Source organism: Grammomys surdaster, unplaced genomic scaffold (assembly GCF_004785775.1).
Source record: "Grammomys surdaster isolate TR1022 unplaced genomic scaffold, NIH_TR_1.0 364, whole genome shotgun sequence".
Lineage (NCBI taxonomy): Eukaryota > Metazoa > Chordata > Mammalia > Rodentia > Muridae > Grammomys > Grammomys surdaster.
The window spans coordinates 2,637,312-2,649,811 of record NW_021604783.1 but is presented as its reverse complement, the minus strand read 5'-3'; the positions used below and the strand labels follow the sequence as shown (position 1 = coordinate 2,649,811).

Below are 12,500 nucleotides of genomic sequence, written 5' to 3'. Positions count from 1 at the left end.
GAAAGGCCAGCCACTCGGAAGTGAGTCTAGGTATGGCACCTCAGAGATGAACACAGGTCAGAAAGTCCTCAGAGAGGTTTATTGTAGCCCAAAGGGCCTATCATAACACAGTCATAAGGGGCAAGGGTTTTGTTCTGCTTTCTACCACAAGGCAGAACCCAAGAACTCAGGCGAGTGTAGAACACCTCTGAGTGTAGGTGCTCTAATGCAACTGGAGAAAACACCATCATGCTGTGATCTGCCGTTTTCAGTGTCTCCAAGGCATGCTGACACCAGAATAACTAGAAATCACAGCGGGGCAGGAGTTCCTGACTCCAGCATCTGGGGTCTTGGAAGCGCTGAGGCCACCTTAGGCAGTGTCATCAAGAGGAGACAGCAGAAGCTTGTGGAAGATTGGGGAGCTCCGGAGCCTGAAGAGAAAGGCAGACCAATCGGAGCCTGGGATTCACTCTGGTCAGCAGAGGGAGCTCTCCACACTGGAACTGCTGCAGCCGGGACGGTTCTGAGACAGTAAGAGCAAACAAACATCCTGTGTGATCGGTTTTTAGTTCCTATCCGCCATTTTCCTTCCCAGACCCCATCCACACTCCTTTTTAGGGCCTGTCCACCTTGTGCATACCTAGTGGGGTAATATCAGTGGGTCTCCTCTCAAGTGCAAAAGAAAGCTTAACAGGTCGGAGGACAAAGGGGCTGGTACACAGAGTCCGGAGGAGCAGGGTCAAGGGTTCTTGGGTTTTGCTTGTAGACTAGAAAGGGAAACTCGGGATTAATTGGAACTCAAGTTTCTAAGCACGTGCCAACCCCCCAAGAATGTAAACATCTATCAGAACACTTCTTACCTGTGTTTGGGCTCCCAGTCCTGTAAACTGCAAGGCCACTCTCCCTGGCCCCCTCGCATGCTCTAGGACAGAGGACCACTCACTAGGACTCAGTCCTAGTGCCACTGCCACCTGATGATTCCTACAGATCACTGTGGCTTCTGCCGTGCCATCTTCTACCAGGAGCCTGAGGGAAAGGAAGCAAAACTCCCGAGCAAACCGACATGGACGGTCCCCAGACCCAAAAGATCTCCTGCCACACAGTGCTTCCACTCTGTAGCTCACTGTGTCTTCATTTAAAAAAATGGAGTTAGGAGAATGAGATGGGGTCTTGCTATGTAGCCCAGCTGGCCCAATATCAATATGGAGTTTCTCAAACTCACGGCAACTCTCCTGACTCAACACCACCCTCTCTACTCAATACTTAGATTACGGGTGTACCACTATACCCTACTTACTCAAAAAAGTACTAAACAAAACTCATGCTACTGTAGACATCAGAAAGTGTATAACTAGGAAGTAGCCAGTATAAGTTGCCTACCTGATGTTGGCCTGGCTTACTGCCCTCTGAGACGGACAACTGGGGTCCCGACGACTACACTTCCCCTGAGATAAACAAAACACAGTTGGAGAAGTCCTCTTCCTCTAATGACCACACTCTGGCACTTCACAACCAGCTCAGCCTGTGCTCTCCCAGTACCTGAGGGCAGATGCTGGTGCAATGAGCACACACCCACAGGATCTGAAGGCTCAGGACATACACAATATGGCAAGAGATGGTGGCCTGGAAGGGGGGCCGGTCACCTTGGAGAAGTTCAGCCAGGTAGATGTGGGGCAGGGGAGCACTAAGGAGAAAAAAAGCAATGAGTCAAGCAGCAGACCAAGAAACTGGGCTTGGTGACACACACCTATAACCCAGCACAAGCTTTAGGCCACCACCAAAACTGCAAGGTTACCCAGGCATGGAAGTTTTAATCTCAGCACTCAGCAGGTAAACTCAGATCTCTATGACTTCAAGGCCAGCCTGGTCTACATGCTGAGTTCCAGGCCAGCCGAGGCTACACATAGTTGAAAGCATGTCTCAAAAAAATAAAAATGAAGCCTAGTCAGGCTGGAGAGGTGGCTGAATGGTTAAGAGCACTGGCTGCTTTTCCAGAGGTCCTGAGTTCAATTCCCAGCAACCACATGGTGGCTCACAACCATCTGTAATGGGATCCAATGCCCTCACCTGGTGTGTCTGAAGACAGTTAACAAACACTCATATGTATAAAATAAATAAATCTTAAAAAAAAAAAAAAAGGCTAGTTGACCAAAAGGCAAAAGACCTTTGAAAGTAAGGTGAATCTAACTGACCTTAACAAGCACAGAAACGGGGTCAGGGACAGCGGTGAAGGACATACCCCTGAAAGCCCACAAGTCCTTGCCACACTCTGGTTCCTGATCTCATTTGTCAGGAATGACATACATACAGAGAGAGAAGCCTCCGAGAGCTTTGATCCTCAGGTGTTTCCAGGTACTGGGTACTGGGTATTTTTTTCTATTTGGAGCATACGAAATCCTTCTGACTCAAAAAAGTAGTCCCTTGTGATTAGAGAAGACTACATCTGTGGCAAATGTTTCCAGGGCCAGGCATGTGAGTAAAATGTCAGTGTGTGAAGTTGGGAAATGTAGACATCAGAGCCTCAACACCGACCTGGGTTTGGTCTCTTGGGGGAAGCTCAGGATCTGCACAGAAGTGGTTGACCGGAAACAACAGTAAACAATGTTGGATCTGCACAGAGAAGAGGAGTGGGGATGAGGACACAGTAGTTAGGGGAAGGAGATGAGACTGGGATCACACCTCCTACCCCAGGCTGGGCTAACTCTTCTACCCCAGGCTGGGCACATCCACAGCTCTATTAAAGCAGAGAGGATGGCAGACAACAGACAGCAGACTAACAACCAAATCACAACAAAGTTGAGCATAGTCCTCCCAGCATCTAGAGACAGAGGCAGTGGCAGGAGGAGGGCTGTAAGTGTGAGGCTAGCCTGAGCTACACAGGAAGTTGCAAAACAGCCAGGACTATACAGTGAGACCCTGTTCTAAAACAAAACAAAATAGTAAAGCAAAAAAAAAACATGTCCATGTAGCACAGTTAGGTGGGGGTGAGTATTCAAGAGGACATCAGTAAACAAAGAAGGCGTGGCCATACGATATAGGTCTTCACCTGGAAATCCTTTTCTCCAGCTGGCTAAAGAGGACTCGGGCTCCTGGAAGGAGTCCTATTTGGGGAGGCAAGTGTGGCTCTTCGATATATATGTCCAGGTGAGGGGGATACTCACAGTCATCCATCTCTAGAGCTACTGTGAGCTTCACACCTGTTTTAATAGCCCCAGCATTCTCTACGGGCAGAGGGGAGAGTGGCCAGTCATCAGCCGGGACTTCAAGTTCTCATTCCTCCAATTTATACCTTTTTCCCCAGAGGATAGCACATTACCAGGTTTTATCCGGCGAAGGGCCAGAGGTGGTTCACACAATATCCGAGACAAAATCTCAGCAGAGAAAGACACCAAAGAATTGGGGGAGCTGAAAGAGAGAGAAATCCATGAGAAAACACACAACTGAGAGATCAGCTCACAAGACAGAAAAGGAGCCATCCCCAGCTAGTCTATCATCTACGCTTCCTGAAGAAGCTGGTTTCTTGGAAACATTCATTTTAACTATAACTCTTTCCTTCTTCTCCTTCTTTTTCTAATCCTTTGAGACAACTGTCTGTAACTCCAGTTCCAGAGGATCTGGTACCCTCTTCTGGCTTCCGGGGGTCTTGGTGCACAGGCAGGTGCAGGAAAAACACCCATACACGTAGAATAAAAGTTAAAAAGCCAATGTAGCCTGGGGGTCGGGTGGTGGTCTGCGCCTGTAATCCTAGCACCTTGTAGCATGCTCTTGCTACATGAAGGTTGAAGGCTGGCTTCAGACCTTCAGCAATTCTCCTGCCCCAGGTCCCCAAAGAAAATGACTACAAGTATATACTACCTTAACTTCCTCCCTGATCTCTCTTCCTATTTTTTGAGACAGGGTTTCTCAGCATAGCCCTGGCTGTCCTGGAATGCTCTGTAGACCAGGTTGGTGTTAGACTTAGAGATATGCCTGCCTCTGTCTCCTAAGTGCTGGGATTAAAGGTGTGCGCCACCCTGCAAACTCCCTTCTTATGTTTCGGTTTCCTTTTATTGCTAAAGCTTTTCCTTAATTGTGAGAACATTTTCTCAGCTGGGTTGAGCAACAAACGGTCAACAGCATTTAGGAGGCAGAGGCAGGAATCAAAGGTCATCTTCAGCTACATAACCACCTCAAGACCAGCCGAAAGACGAGACCCTGTCTCAACAACGACAAAAGTGTAGTGGGAAGGGAGGACAGTAGGAGACATTCCTCGTGACTATTCCCACAGTGACAAGAAAGACTGAAAGAGAACCCCCCTCACACTGACATCATACTGAAGAACTGTGTAGAGCACAGAACACACTGTTCACTCAGCCCAGCCAGCACAGAGCAGGTCACAGCCAAAAGGACCTGAGGTAATGGATGACACTTACATGTCACCAAGTAAGTGGGCCAGTGAGGATTCCGGCAGTGCTCTAGGGACCTCCACTACATCAGGTATGTCCTGAGAGTTCCCAAGTTCCAGGGTCCACTCCTCTTGGACAGTGAGGCAAGACACACAGTCAGACAATTCCAGAGGACGGTGAGACGTGCCAGATGAATGCTCTGTCTCAAACACTGCTGCCTCCTGGGAAACATGAAGACAATTGCCTCTGCATGTGCCTAGGCCAGAAGGATATTACCTAAGTCCTCCAATGGTGACTTCTTCCTAGAGAAAGGTGAAGAAAGGGATCCCAACAGACAGCTGATTCTGTTTCCCTAAATTCTGCCTCTTCCAGGAGACCTAAAGGACCCAGCACTCACACGCCTACTCCAGACTCCGACCTAACTTGCTTTCTGATGTGCAAGAGGGAAACACTCACTGAGGAGTCAGGAGCCACGAGTCGGTAGACTTGGTTTGGGTACAAGAATGGAAACCATCGAACTGAAGAGCCAAGAAAGATGAGGAAGACCTATGAAGAAGGACAGCACAGCATTGAACTCCAGTGTGATGCACAGGGTACAGGAGGTCAGGCCCTAGGAGCCTGGAGTCCCAGCTTACCTTTTGATCCTTGTTCTCAACGCCCAGAGACTCAGGTGGGCTCCATCCAGAACCCTCCTTCCTCTGTGTGCCACAAAGCCAAGTTCCTGACACACGGAAACTCAGGGTGGGCTTTGGAGGTTGTGAACTGTCCCCCGGATGGAGACAAAAATTACGTTTCATGAGGGCTTCCTTGTGGGACAGTAAGAAGAGCCGGCTCTGTCCCACATGGGGTTCCTCTGAGCAGGAGGAGGCTGTCTGAGATGGCTCTGAACCAAAGGTGGGTCTGGGCACAGGCAGGATCAGGGCATCAGCCAGATAGAACTGGAGATAGACTCTGTTGGAAGAGGCAGATCTTTAGTGATAAAGCAATTGGGTGACTCGGATCCCGAATTCCCACACACCAGGTTCTTCCTTTCCCTCAGAGCCAGAAGGGTAAGTACCACTCCAGAGAGCTGACCTGGCCTGCTTCTTCTGGATGAAGCTTGCCATGCCCATCTCCTCCCAGGAAGGGAAGTTGCTCCTGACTTCTCTCTCTACCACCAGCTGGAATTTCTCTACCCGCACCAGGCAGCCTAGATGAAGAAAGTTTTCTATCTTAGCAGGAAAAAAACTGTGGGGAAAGGAGTGAAGCAGAACACTGGGCAGATCTGTGCCATCCCAGGCCACTGCTCTCTTCTGAAGTGAAGGTCCACACCTGATCATCTCAGCCCCTCGTCAACCACTCCAAGCAGAAAACACTCCATATGTTCAGGCGAGCCTGCCCCAGCTCCAGAGGCTAAAAGGCCTTCCTTGTTCTTTCCCCAAATCTGTAAAGTGCCTTTTTTCTGAATCTAACAAATTGTCCTCTGTAGGGTTTCCCTTGTTGCTGTTTTTATTTGTTTGTTTTTAAGACAGGGTCTCCCTATTATATTATATAGCTCTGGCTATCCAGGAACTTACTATGTAAGTCAAGCTGACTTTGAACTCACAGAGATCCATCTGCCTCTGCTGGGATTAAAGGCACAGGCTCACAATCCTAGGCTCCTTCTTATGAATCTCAACAAGTCAAATAAGACCAGTGCTCTTCCAAACTATGAATGTAGGAAACAGGAAGGTAAGTGTTTAGGAGCCATGTGGTATAGGAGAGATGGATGCTGGGAGCTGTGGCTCCGGCTTCTCTTCTCTCTATCAGCCTTTCACACTTCTCCATGGAGCTCATCAGTATCATTAAGAAAGCCCAGCAGACGCCAGCTCCCTCTCTCCCAGCTCCCTGCACTCAGCTCTCCCCCCAACCCCCCGCCCTGCCACCATCATCTTTGCATCTCAGCTTCGCACCTATGAGCTTCGGGTCAATGAGGGGCTGCGAGCTCTCAGCCAAGGGCACACAAGGCAGTGAACCTCTTAGGTCCCGAAGCTGCAGACAACCTTTATGAGATGAAGCCACCAGGACCCCAAGTAAAACCTGCAGGAAATAAAGGTCAAGCTATTAAATATTTATTCAATGAACAGCAAGGACTGGGCATAAGTCCAGAACTTGGAAGGCAGAGGCAGGACTGGTCTAAGTTTGAGGCTGTCTTGGTCTGTATTATGAGTTCCAGGCCAGCCAGGGTTCATAGAGAGATCCTGTCTCTATAAAAATAAAAATAAACCCCACTGAGTATCAACCATGTGTCGCGTCCTGTTTAAAACACCACCAGCAACACAGGCAAGCACTCACACATGAAAGACTAAGAACTGAATTACACTCCTGAACATGGTGGTACATACATTGTAGTCCCAGTCATCCAAAGGATGACATCTGAGGCAGCAGAACCTCTGGGAGTTCGAGGCCAGCTTAGGCTATACAGCAAGACTGCCTCAGGTTTTTTTGGTTTTTTTTTTTGTTTTTTGTTTTTTTTAAAAAAAGGCAGTAACAAAAACAAAGCAAAGCAAAACCCAACAGTCTATATTCCAAGCTACAGTTTTGGGGGCTTGTTTTATTACATTTACTGGGGAGTGTCATTTCACTTTTGTGGTGGTCAAAGGACAACCTGAGGGAGTCAGCTCTCTTCTCTCACCATGCAGATTCTGGGGATCAAGCTCAGGTCACCACTCTCATTGATTCTTTTTTTTTTGTTTTTCTTAATGGATGAGTTGTTCTGTCTATATGTACACCTGTATTCCAGAAGAGGGCATCAGATCCCTTGATAGAGAGTTGTAGGAGCTGGAGAGATGGCTCAGTGGTTAAGAGCATTAGCTGTTCTTCCAAGGTCCTGAGTTCAATTCCCAGCAACCACATGGTGGCTCATAACCATCTGCAATGGGATCCGATGCCCCTCTCTGGTGAGTCTGGTGAGTTTGAAGACAGCTACAGTGTACTCATACATAAAATAAATAAAATAATTCAAAGAGAGAAAGTTGTGAACTACCATGTAGTATTTGGGAATTGAACTCAGAACCTTTGAATTGAACTTAGGACCCACTGAAAGAGTAGTCAGTGCTCTTAACCACTGAGCCATCTCTCCAGGTCCACACAGACCAATCCCCTTTTGTTTTGTTCTGTTTGTTTGTTTCTGAAGCAGGGTCTCACTGTGTATCTCTAGCTAGCCTGAAACAGGCAAACCACCATGCCCAGCATGGTTTTAGTTGTTCGTGTTGTTTGAGACAGGGTCTATGTAGTCCAGGCTGGCCTAACTCAAAGAGATCCATTCATTCGTCCCTCCCTCCTAAGTATTAGAATGAAGGCATGTATCACCACACCTGACCCAAGCTGCAATTTCTTTCATGCTATCTAGTTGCTGTAAAAAGGACAAATCGGTGAGGGGCAAGAACAGATACAGCAGTCTAATTAGAAAGCCAGTTAGCTAGGCGGTGGTAGCACATGCCTTTAAATACCAGCACTTGGGAGGCAGAAGCAGGTGGATCTCTGTGAGTTCATGGCTAGCCTGGTCCACAGAGTAAATTCCAGGACAGTCAGGGCATGTATACAGTGAGATCCTGGAAGAACCACAAGGCACCCTGTCTCAAACACTTGCACTCGCACTCGCACACATGCACGTGCAGACACGGACACACACATACACACACACACACACACACAGCATAGTTGAATGACAAAAACAAAAAACAACAACAAAAACACATGATCTGAACAAGTAGTGGTGATGAAACTGGCAATGAGTAGTCCCCTGAACCTTCTAGAATTCCCTTACCTGGGCTGGCTGAAACATACTAGATGGCAGACAGAGCCAGGACCAGGCTAGGCGGCGATTCAGTTGGCAGCTGGTCAGGTAAGCGGCTTCTGGGACAGGCAGCAGGGCTCTTGGGTCAAAGGTAGCCCAAGCCCTGTGCTGCCCTTCCTGTGCCAGGGCGAGTATAGTAGGGAAAGAGTAGGGAATCTGCAGCGGAGTGTACTGTGGGAAGAGAGAGACAATCACATTGGGTCCCTGTGCCCTGTTGTCCTCAGGCCAATCCTTCCCCACGACCACATACTTTCTGAAGAGGGCAGTTATGTGGTTCCTCCAGGATCTCACTGTGTGCGTGCCGAACGGGGCTGCCAGGTGGAATGAGAACATCCCAGGAGGGAGCCAGGAGCTGCAGTCCCAAGCTGGGCTTCCCAGGAGAAGAGTGCTTCAGGAACTGGTGACATCTCAACACATGGGGACACAGCCTTGGCCAGGGAGAGAAACACAGACATTTCCCCAAGATGTGTCTCTTCCAGAATCCTGCTTCCCCTATAGAGAAAGTAACATCCTCCACCCGTCTCTACCCCAGACCCTCAATCTCCATCCTCACTTGCAGACCAGCTCCTCCAGGGCCTTGGTAGCCCACAAGTATAAGGGAAGTCCTAACTGACATTTCCACACGAGTTGCTCATACAAGGAGGCTCCATAAACTTTGTAGGATGGCAAAGTCTCAGGCTTAAGACAAGAGAAGCCTTGAAGCCGAACGGTGCCATGGAGACAAAGTGCCAGTACAGGTTTTGTTGTTCCTCCACCCACTGCCTGGAGGAGATGAACATCTCGGAGCTGCAGGAAAACAGAAAAGCAGAGGTAAACAGAGTGTGCAGTACACACCTGTAAATCCTAGCACTTGGGAGGCAGAGGCAGGAGGACTCTAAGGTAAAGGGCCATCTTTGGCTACACAGAGGCTTAAGGCCAGTTTGAGCTACTGAGATCTAAAACAAAAAACTCATGCTGGTAACTACAGCACTCCAGATCAGAGGCAGGGGGTTGTAAGGTTTAGGCTAGCTCAGTTTGCATAGCAAGTTTCAGATCAGCCAAGGCTTCATAGTAAGCCTGTCTCAAAATAAACAAGACAAAAAAACTACCTAAGGGCTGGAGAGATGGCTTAGCAGTTAAAAGAAAAGTACTACTCTTGCATAGGACCAAAGTTCAAGTCCTAGTACTCACTATGGGTGGCTCACAACAACTAAACTTTGGAAAAACCCTGCCTCAAACAAAGCAAGACAAAACTAAACAAAACTAAACAAAAAACTAAACAAGGGCAGAGGTGAGGCCCCAGCTTAACCCCTGCAGAGATGTCGGTTTCTCCACCCTAGGTTCCAAATTCATGTCCCCCAGTGTTGTCCATCTCATTTTCTATCAAAACTCATTCTCTCCGAGGTCACCCACTATTTCCCATGAACTGAGGGTCTTCTCATCCCCAGGTCTAATATCTAACATACCTCCAGACAGACCCCTGGTCGAATAACCCGCCTGAGGCCATGAATCTTCTGGTATGCGAGGCAGAGAATCAGCTGCCCATCTAGAATGTAGAGGCTGGCAGACTCATTCAACACGTCAGTGACTGTTCCCTGCACAGGAGACAGAGGTCCAGCTGGCCACTGCTTCCTCCTCCTTTGGAGGCTCACACTGCAGGTGTCACAACCTCTGATCAGTACCTTTCACTCACCAAATAATGTAAGACTTTGGAACCGCGGACAAGCCCTTCTTGCCCTCTGCTGTCTCTGGAGCTGGTGGGCTGGGGGAGTGGTTTAAGGTCGGCTTCCGAGAACTCTATGTCCAGCTCCAGCTCCTGCACATAACCCGGCCTCAGTGGCATCAGAGTTGAAGATGGAATGGTTGTCCAAACACAGGAACGGTGAACCCGGGTCTTAGTTACTCGCAATTGTGTCAGCACATAGGCCCTGCCAGGCCGGAGGACTCGGTGCCACACCATCTGAGCAGGAATCTGGCTTAGGCAGAGGGAGGTAACAGTATACATGAGACCCCCTGCCCCACCCATAATGCTGCCCATCTGCCCAAGGCCCTTCCCATAACAATTTGATTCCAAAGACCCCACGACTTTCCTCTTATTCTTTGTCTTCTGTTTGTTTGGTTGGCTTTTTTTGTTATTGTTTGTTTTCTTCTGTTTCAGACAGACTCATATAACCCAAGCTGGCTTTAAACTCACTATGTAGTCAAGACTAGTATTGACTTTACTATTATAAGCCAATGAACTTTCAGGATCTCTCTACATTAACAGGAAATGCCACATATTCCATAAGCCTTTCATAAAGATACAAACCATCCCTGAAGTCTCCTTCAAAAAGGTAAATATCCCATCAATAAAACCATGTTCCATATGTTCTCTCTCACCCCAGAACACACAAGCTAACCATTTATTTCACTAATATGAGCTGAGTACAGGACTCCAATATTGAGATGGACGTTAAGTAACAGGTTATTCACTCCTCTTTAACATGTTTCAGATCGACGGGCGGTGGTGGCGCATGCCTTTAATCCCAGCACTTGGGAGGCAGAGGCAGGTGGATTTCTGAGTTAGAGGCCAGCCTGGTCTACAGAGTGAGTTCCAGGATAGCCAGGGCTACACAGAGAAACCCTGTCTCGAGAAAACAAAACAAAACATGTTTCAGATCATGGAAAGATCAAAACCTAAACAGTAATACAGAGACACATGTGATCATGCATCAAAAACAATACACATTTTCTTTCTTTTCTTTTTGTGGGTTTTGGATTGTTTAGGGTTCTTTGGGGGGGGTGTTTTATGGGGTTTTTTTTGTTTTTGTTTTTGTTTTTCTGTGTAGCTCCGGCTATCCTGAAACTCATTCTGTAGATTAGGCTAGTCTCCACCTGCCTCTGCCTCTCGAGTGCTGGGATTGAAGGCGTGTGCTACTACCTCCCAGAACCTCTCTCTCTCTCTTTTTTAAAATCTATTTATTTCAATTTTGTATAGATGGATGTTTTACATGTGTGCACATCTATGTACCACTTGCATGCAGTGCTCAAGCTGGGTCCTTTGGAACTGCAATTATAAACACTTGTGAGTTGTCATGTGGGTTCTGGGAACCAAATCTAGGTCCTCTGGAAGAGAAAAGCTACCACCTCTCTCCTCTCTTCTCTTCCCTTCCCTTCCCTTCTCTTTCTCTCCTCTCCTACTTCCTCTTCCTTCTCCCTACCCCCCCCCCCTCCCCCCCCCCCCCCCCCCCCCCCCCCCCCCTCCCTCCCTCTCTCTGAGACAAGGTCTCACTGTGTAGCTTTGGCTGGCCTGGAACTTGCTCTGTACATCAGGTTGCCCTCGACTCACAGTGATCCACCTGCCTCTCTGCCTCCCAAGTGTAAGGATCAGGAGCATGAGCCACCTCCCCAGCATCCATCTAGCATATGTGTGCAGGTGCACATGTGGGCAGATGCCCTATGCCCACTCATGTGGCTGTCAAAAACAATCCCAGGTATCATTTCTCAGGAAGTGTTTTCGCTGGCCTACAGGCCCCAGGACTCTGCTGTCTTCATTTCACTATCACTGAGGTTACAGCCCATGCTACCGTGCCCGGCTTTTTCCTTGAGGATCAAAGTCAGGCTCTCATGTGCATAGGATAAGGGCTTTACTAACTCAGCTTTGTCTTTTCTCCCATCATCCTCTTTGCCTGCCTTTAGACTGCTTCCTTCCTCCACAGTTTCTACTTCCATATTTTATATATTAATCCAGATACCACACATAAGAAACTTGAAATCTGTCCTTCGGTGTCCGGCTTACCTCTCCCTGCCCTGTGTTTTCTTGGTTGGAACACCCTCTCTACTCCCATATGGCCAACTTGACCCTGGTGCTCACCTGTGCAATGATGGACACCTGGCTGCCGGCTTGGGCTAATTCACCAAGTGTCATGATGAAGTACCTTTTATTCTGAGTTATCAGCAGGGCACTCAGATGGACCAGTTTTCCAGCGATATTTACCTCCTCTATTTTGCATTTCTTTCTAAGGAAAGAAGAAAAAAGACATTTTGATTTCTCTTCTTTTCCACAAGTCTTCCCTTCCACTGTAAAGAACAATCTTGTAGCAATGTAAAATACCTGTAATTCCAAGCTACTATCTAAAAAATGGTCCAAACCTTCTTGCCCTCACACAGAGTATATGTCCCTGGCAGTCAAAGGCAGCTGCGATGGGAAAGGTGCTTTCTGTCAAGGAAGAGGACTGGGTCTGATCCTGGGAACCATCCTACCATTGTTCTCTGACCTCTGTGTGTCTGTGTGCTAAGATGGGATGCTCATAAACACACACACACACACACACACACACACACACACACACACACACACA

The 12,500-nt window shown here is 48.1% G+C and overlaps 1 protein-coding gene across 2 annotated transcripts in view; it reads right to left on the bottom strand.

The window, feature by feature from the left end:
- Positions 1 to 57: 57 nt before the first annotated feature.
- Positions 58 to 12,500, bottom strand: part of Ctc1 (CST telomere replication complex component 1) — a 21,840-nt gene continuing 9,397 nt past the window's right edge. For both annotated transcript variants that reach the window (XM_028780136.1, XM_028780137.1), the window contains 19 exons: positions 12,014 to 12,158; positions 9,854 to 10,132; positions 9,627 to 9,755; positions 8,735 to 8,967; positions 8,432 to 8,609; positions 8,152 to 8,352; positions 6,296 to 6,422; positions 5,439 to 5,553; positions 5,000 to 5,315; positions 4,821 to 4,910; positions 4,392 to 4,585; positions 3,296 to 3,384; positions 3,026 to 3,200; positions 2,512 to 2,589; positions 1,519 to 1,663; positions 1,360 to 1,424; positions 840 to 1,005; positions 620 to 746; positions 58 to 502 (listed from right to left, as the gene is read on the bottom strand). In XM_028780136.1, coding sequence (XP_028635969.1) covers positions 363 to 502; positions 620 to 746; positions 840 to 1,005; positions 1,360 to 1,424; positions 1,519 to 1,663; positions 2,512 to 2,589; positions 3,026 to 3,200; positions 3,296 to 3,384; positions 4,392 to 4,585; positions 4,821 to 4,910; positions 5,000 to 5,315; positions 5,439 to 5,553; positions 6,296 to 6,422; positions 8,152 to 8,352; positions 8,432 to 8,609; positions 8,735 to 8,967; positions 9,627 to 9,755; positions 9,854 to 10,132; positions 12,014 to 12,158 — 2,992 coding nt within the window. In that variant the 3' untranslated portion in view covers positions 58 to 362. The remainder of the gene's footprint in view (positions 503 to 619; positions 747 to 839; positions 1,006 to 1,359; positions 1,425 to 1,518; positions 1,664 to 2,511; positions 2,590 to 3,025; positions 3,201 to 3,295; positions 3,385 to 4,391; positions 4,586 to 4,820; positions 4,911 to 4,999; positions 5,316 to 5,438; positions 5,554 to 6,295; positions 6,423 to 8,151; positions 8,353 to 8,431; positions 8,610 to 8,734; positions 8,968 to 9,626; positions 9,756 to 9,853; positions 10,133 to 12,013; positions 12,159 to 12,500) is intronic.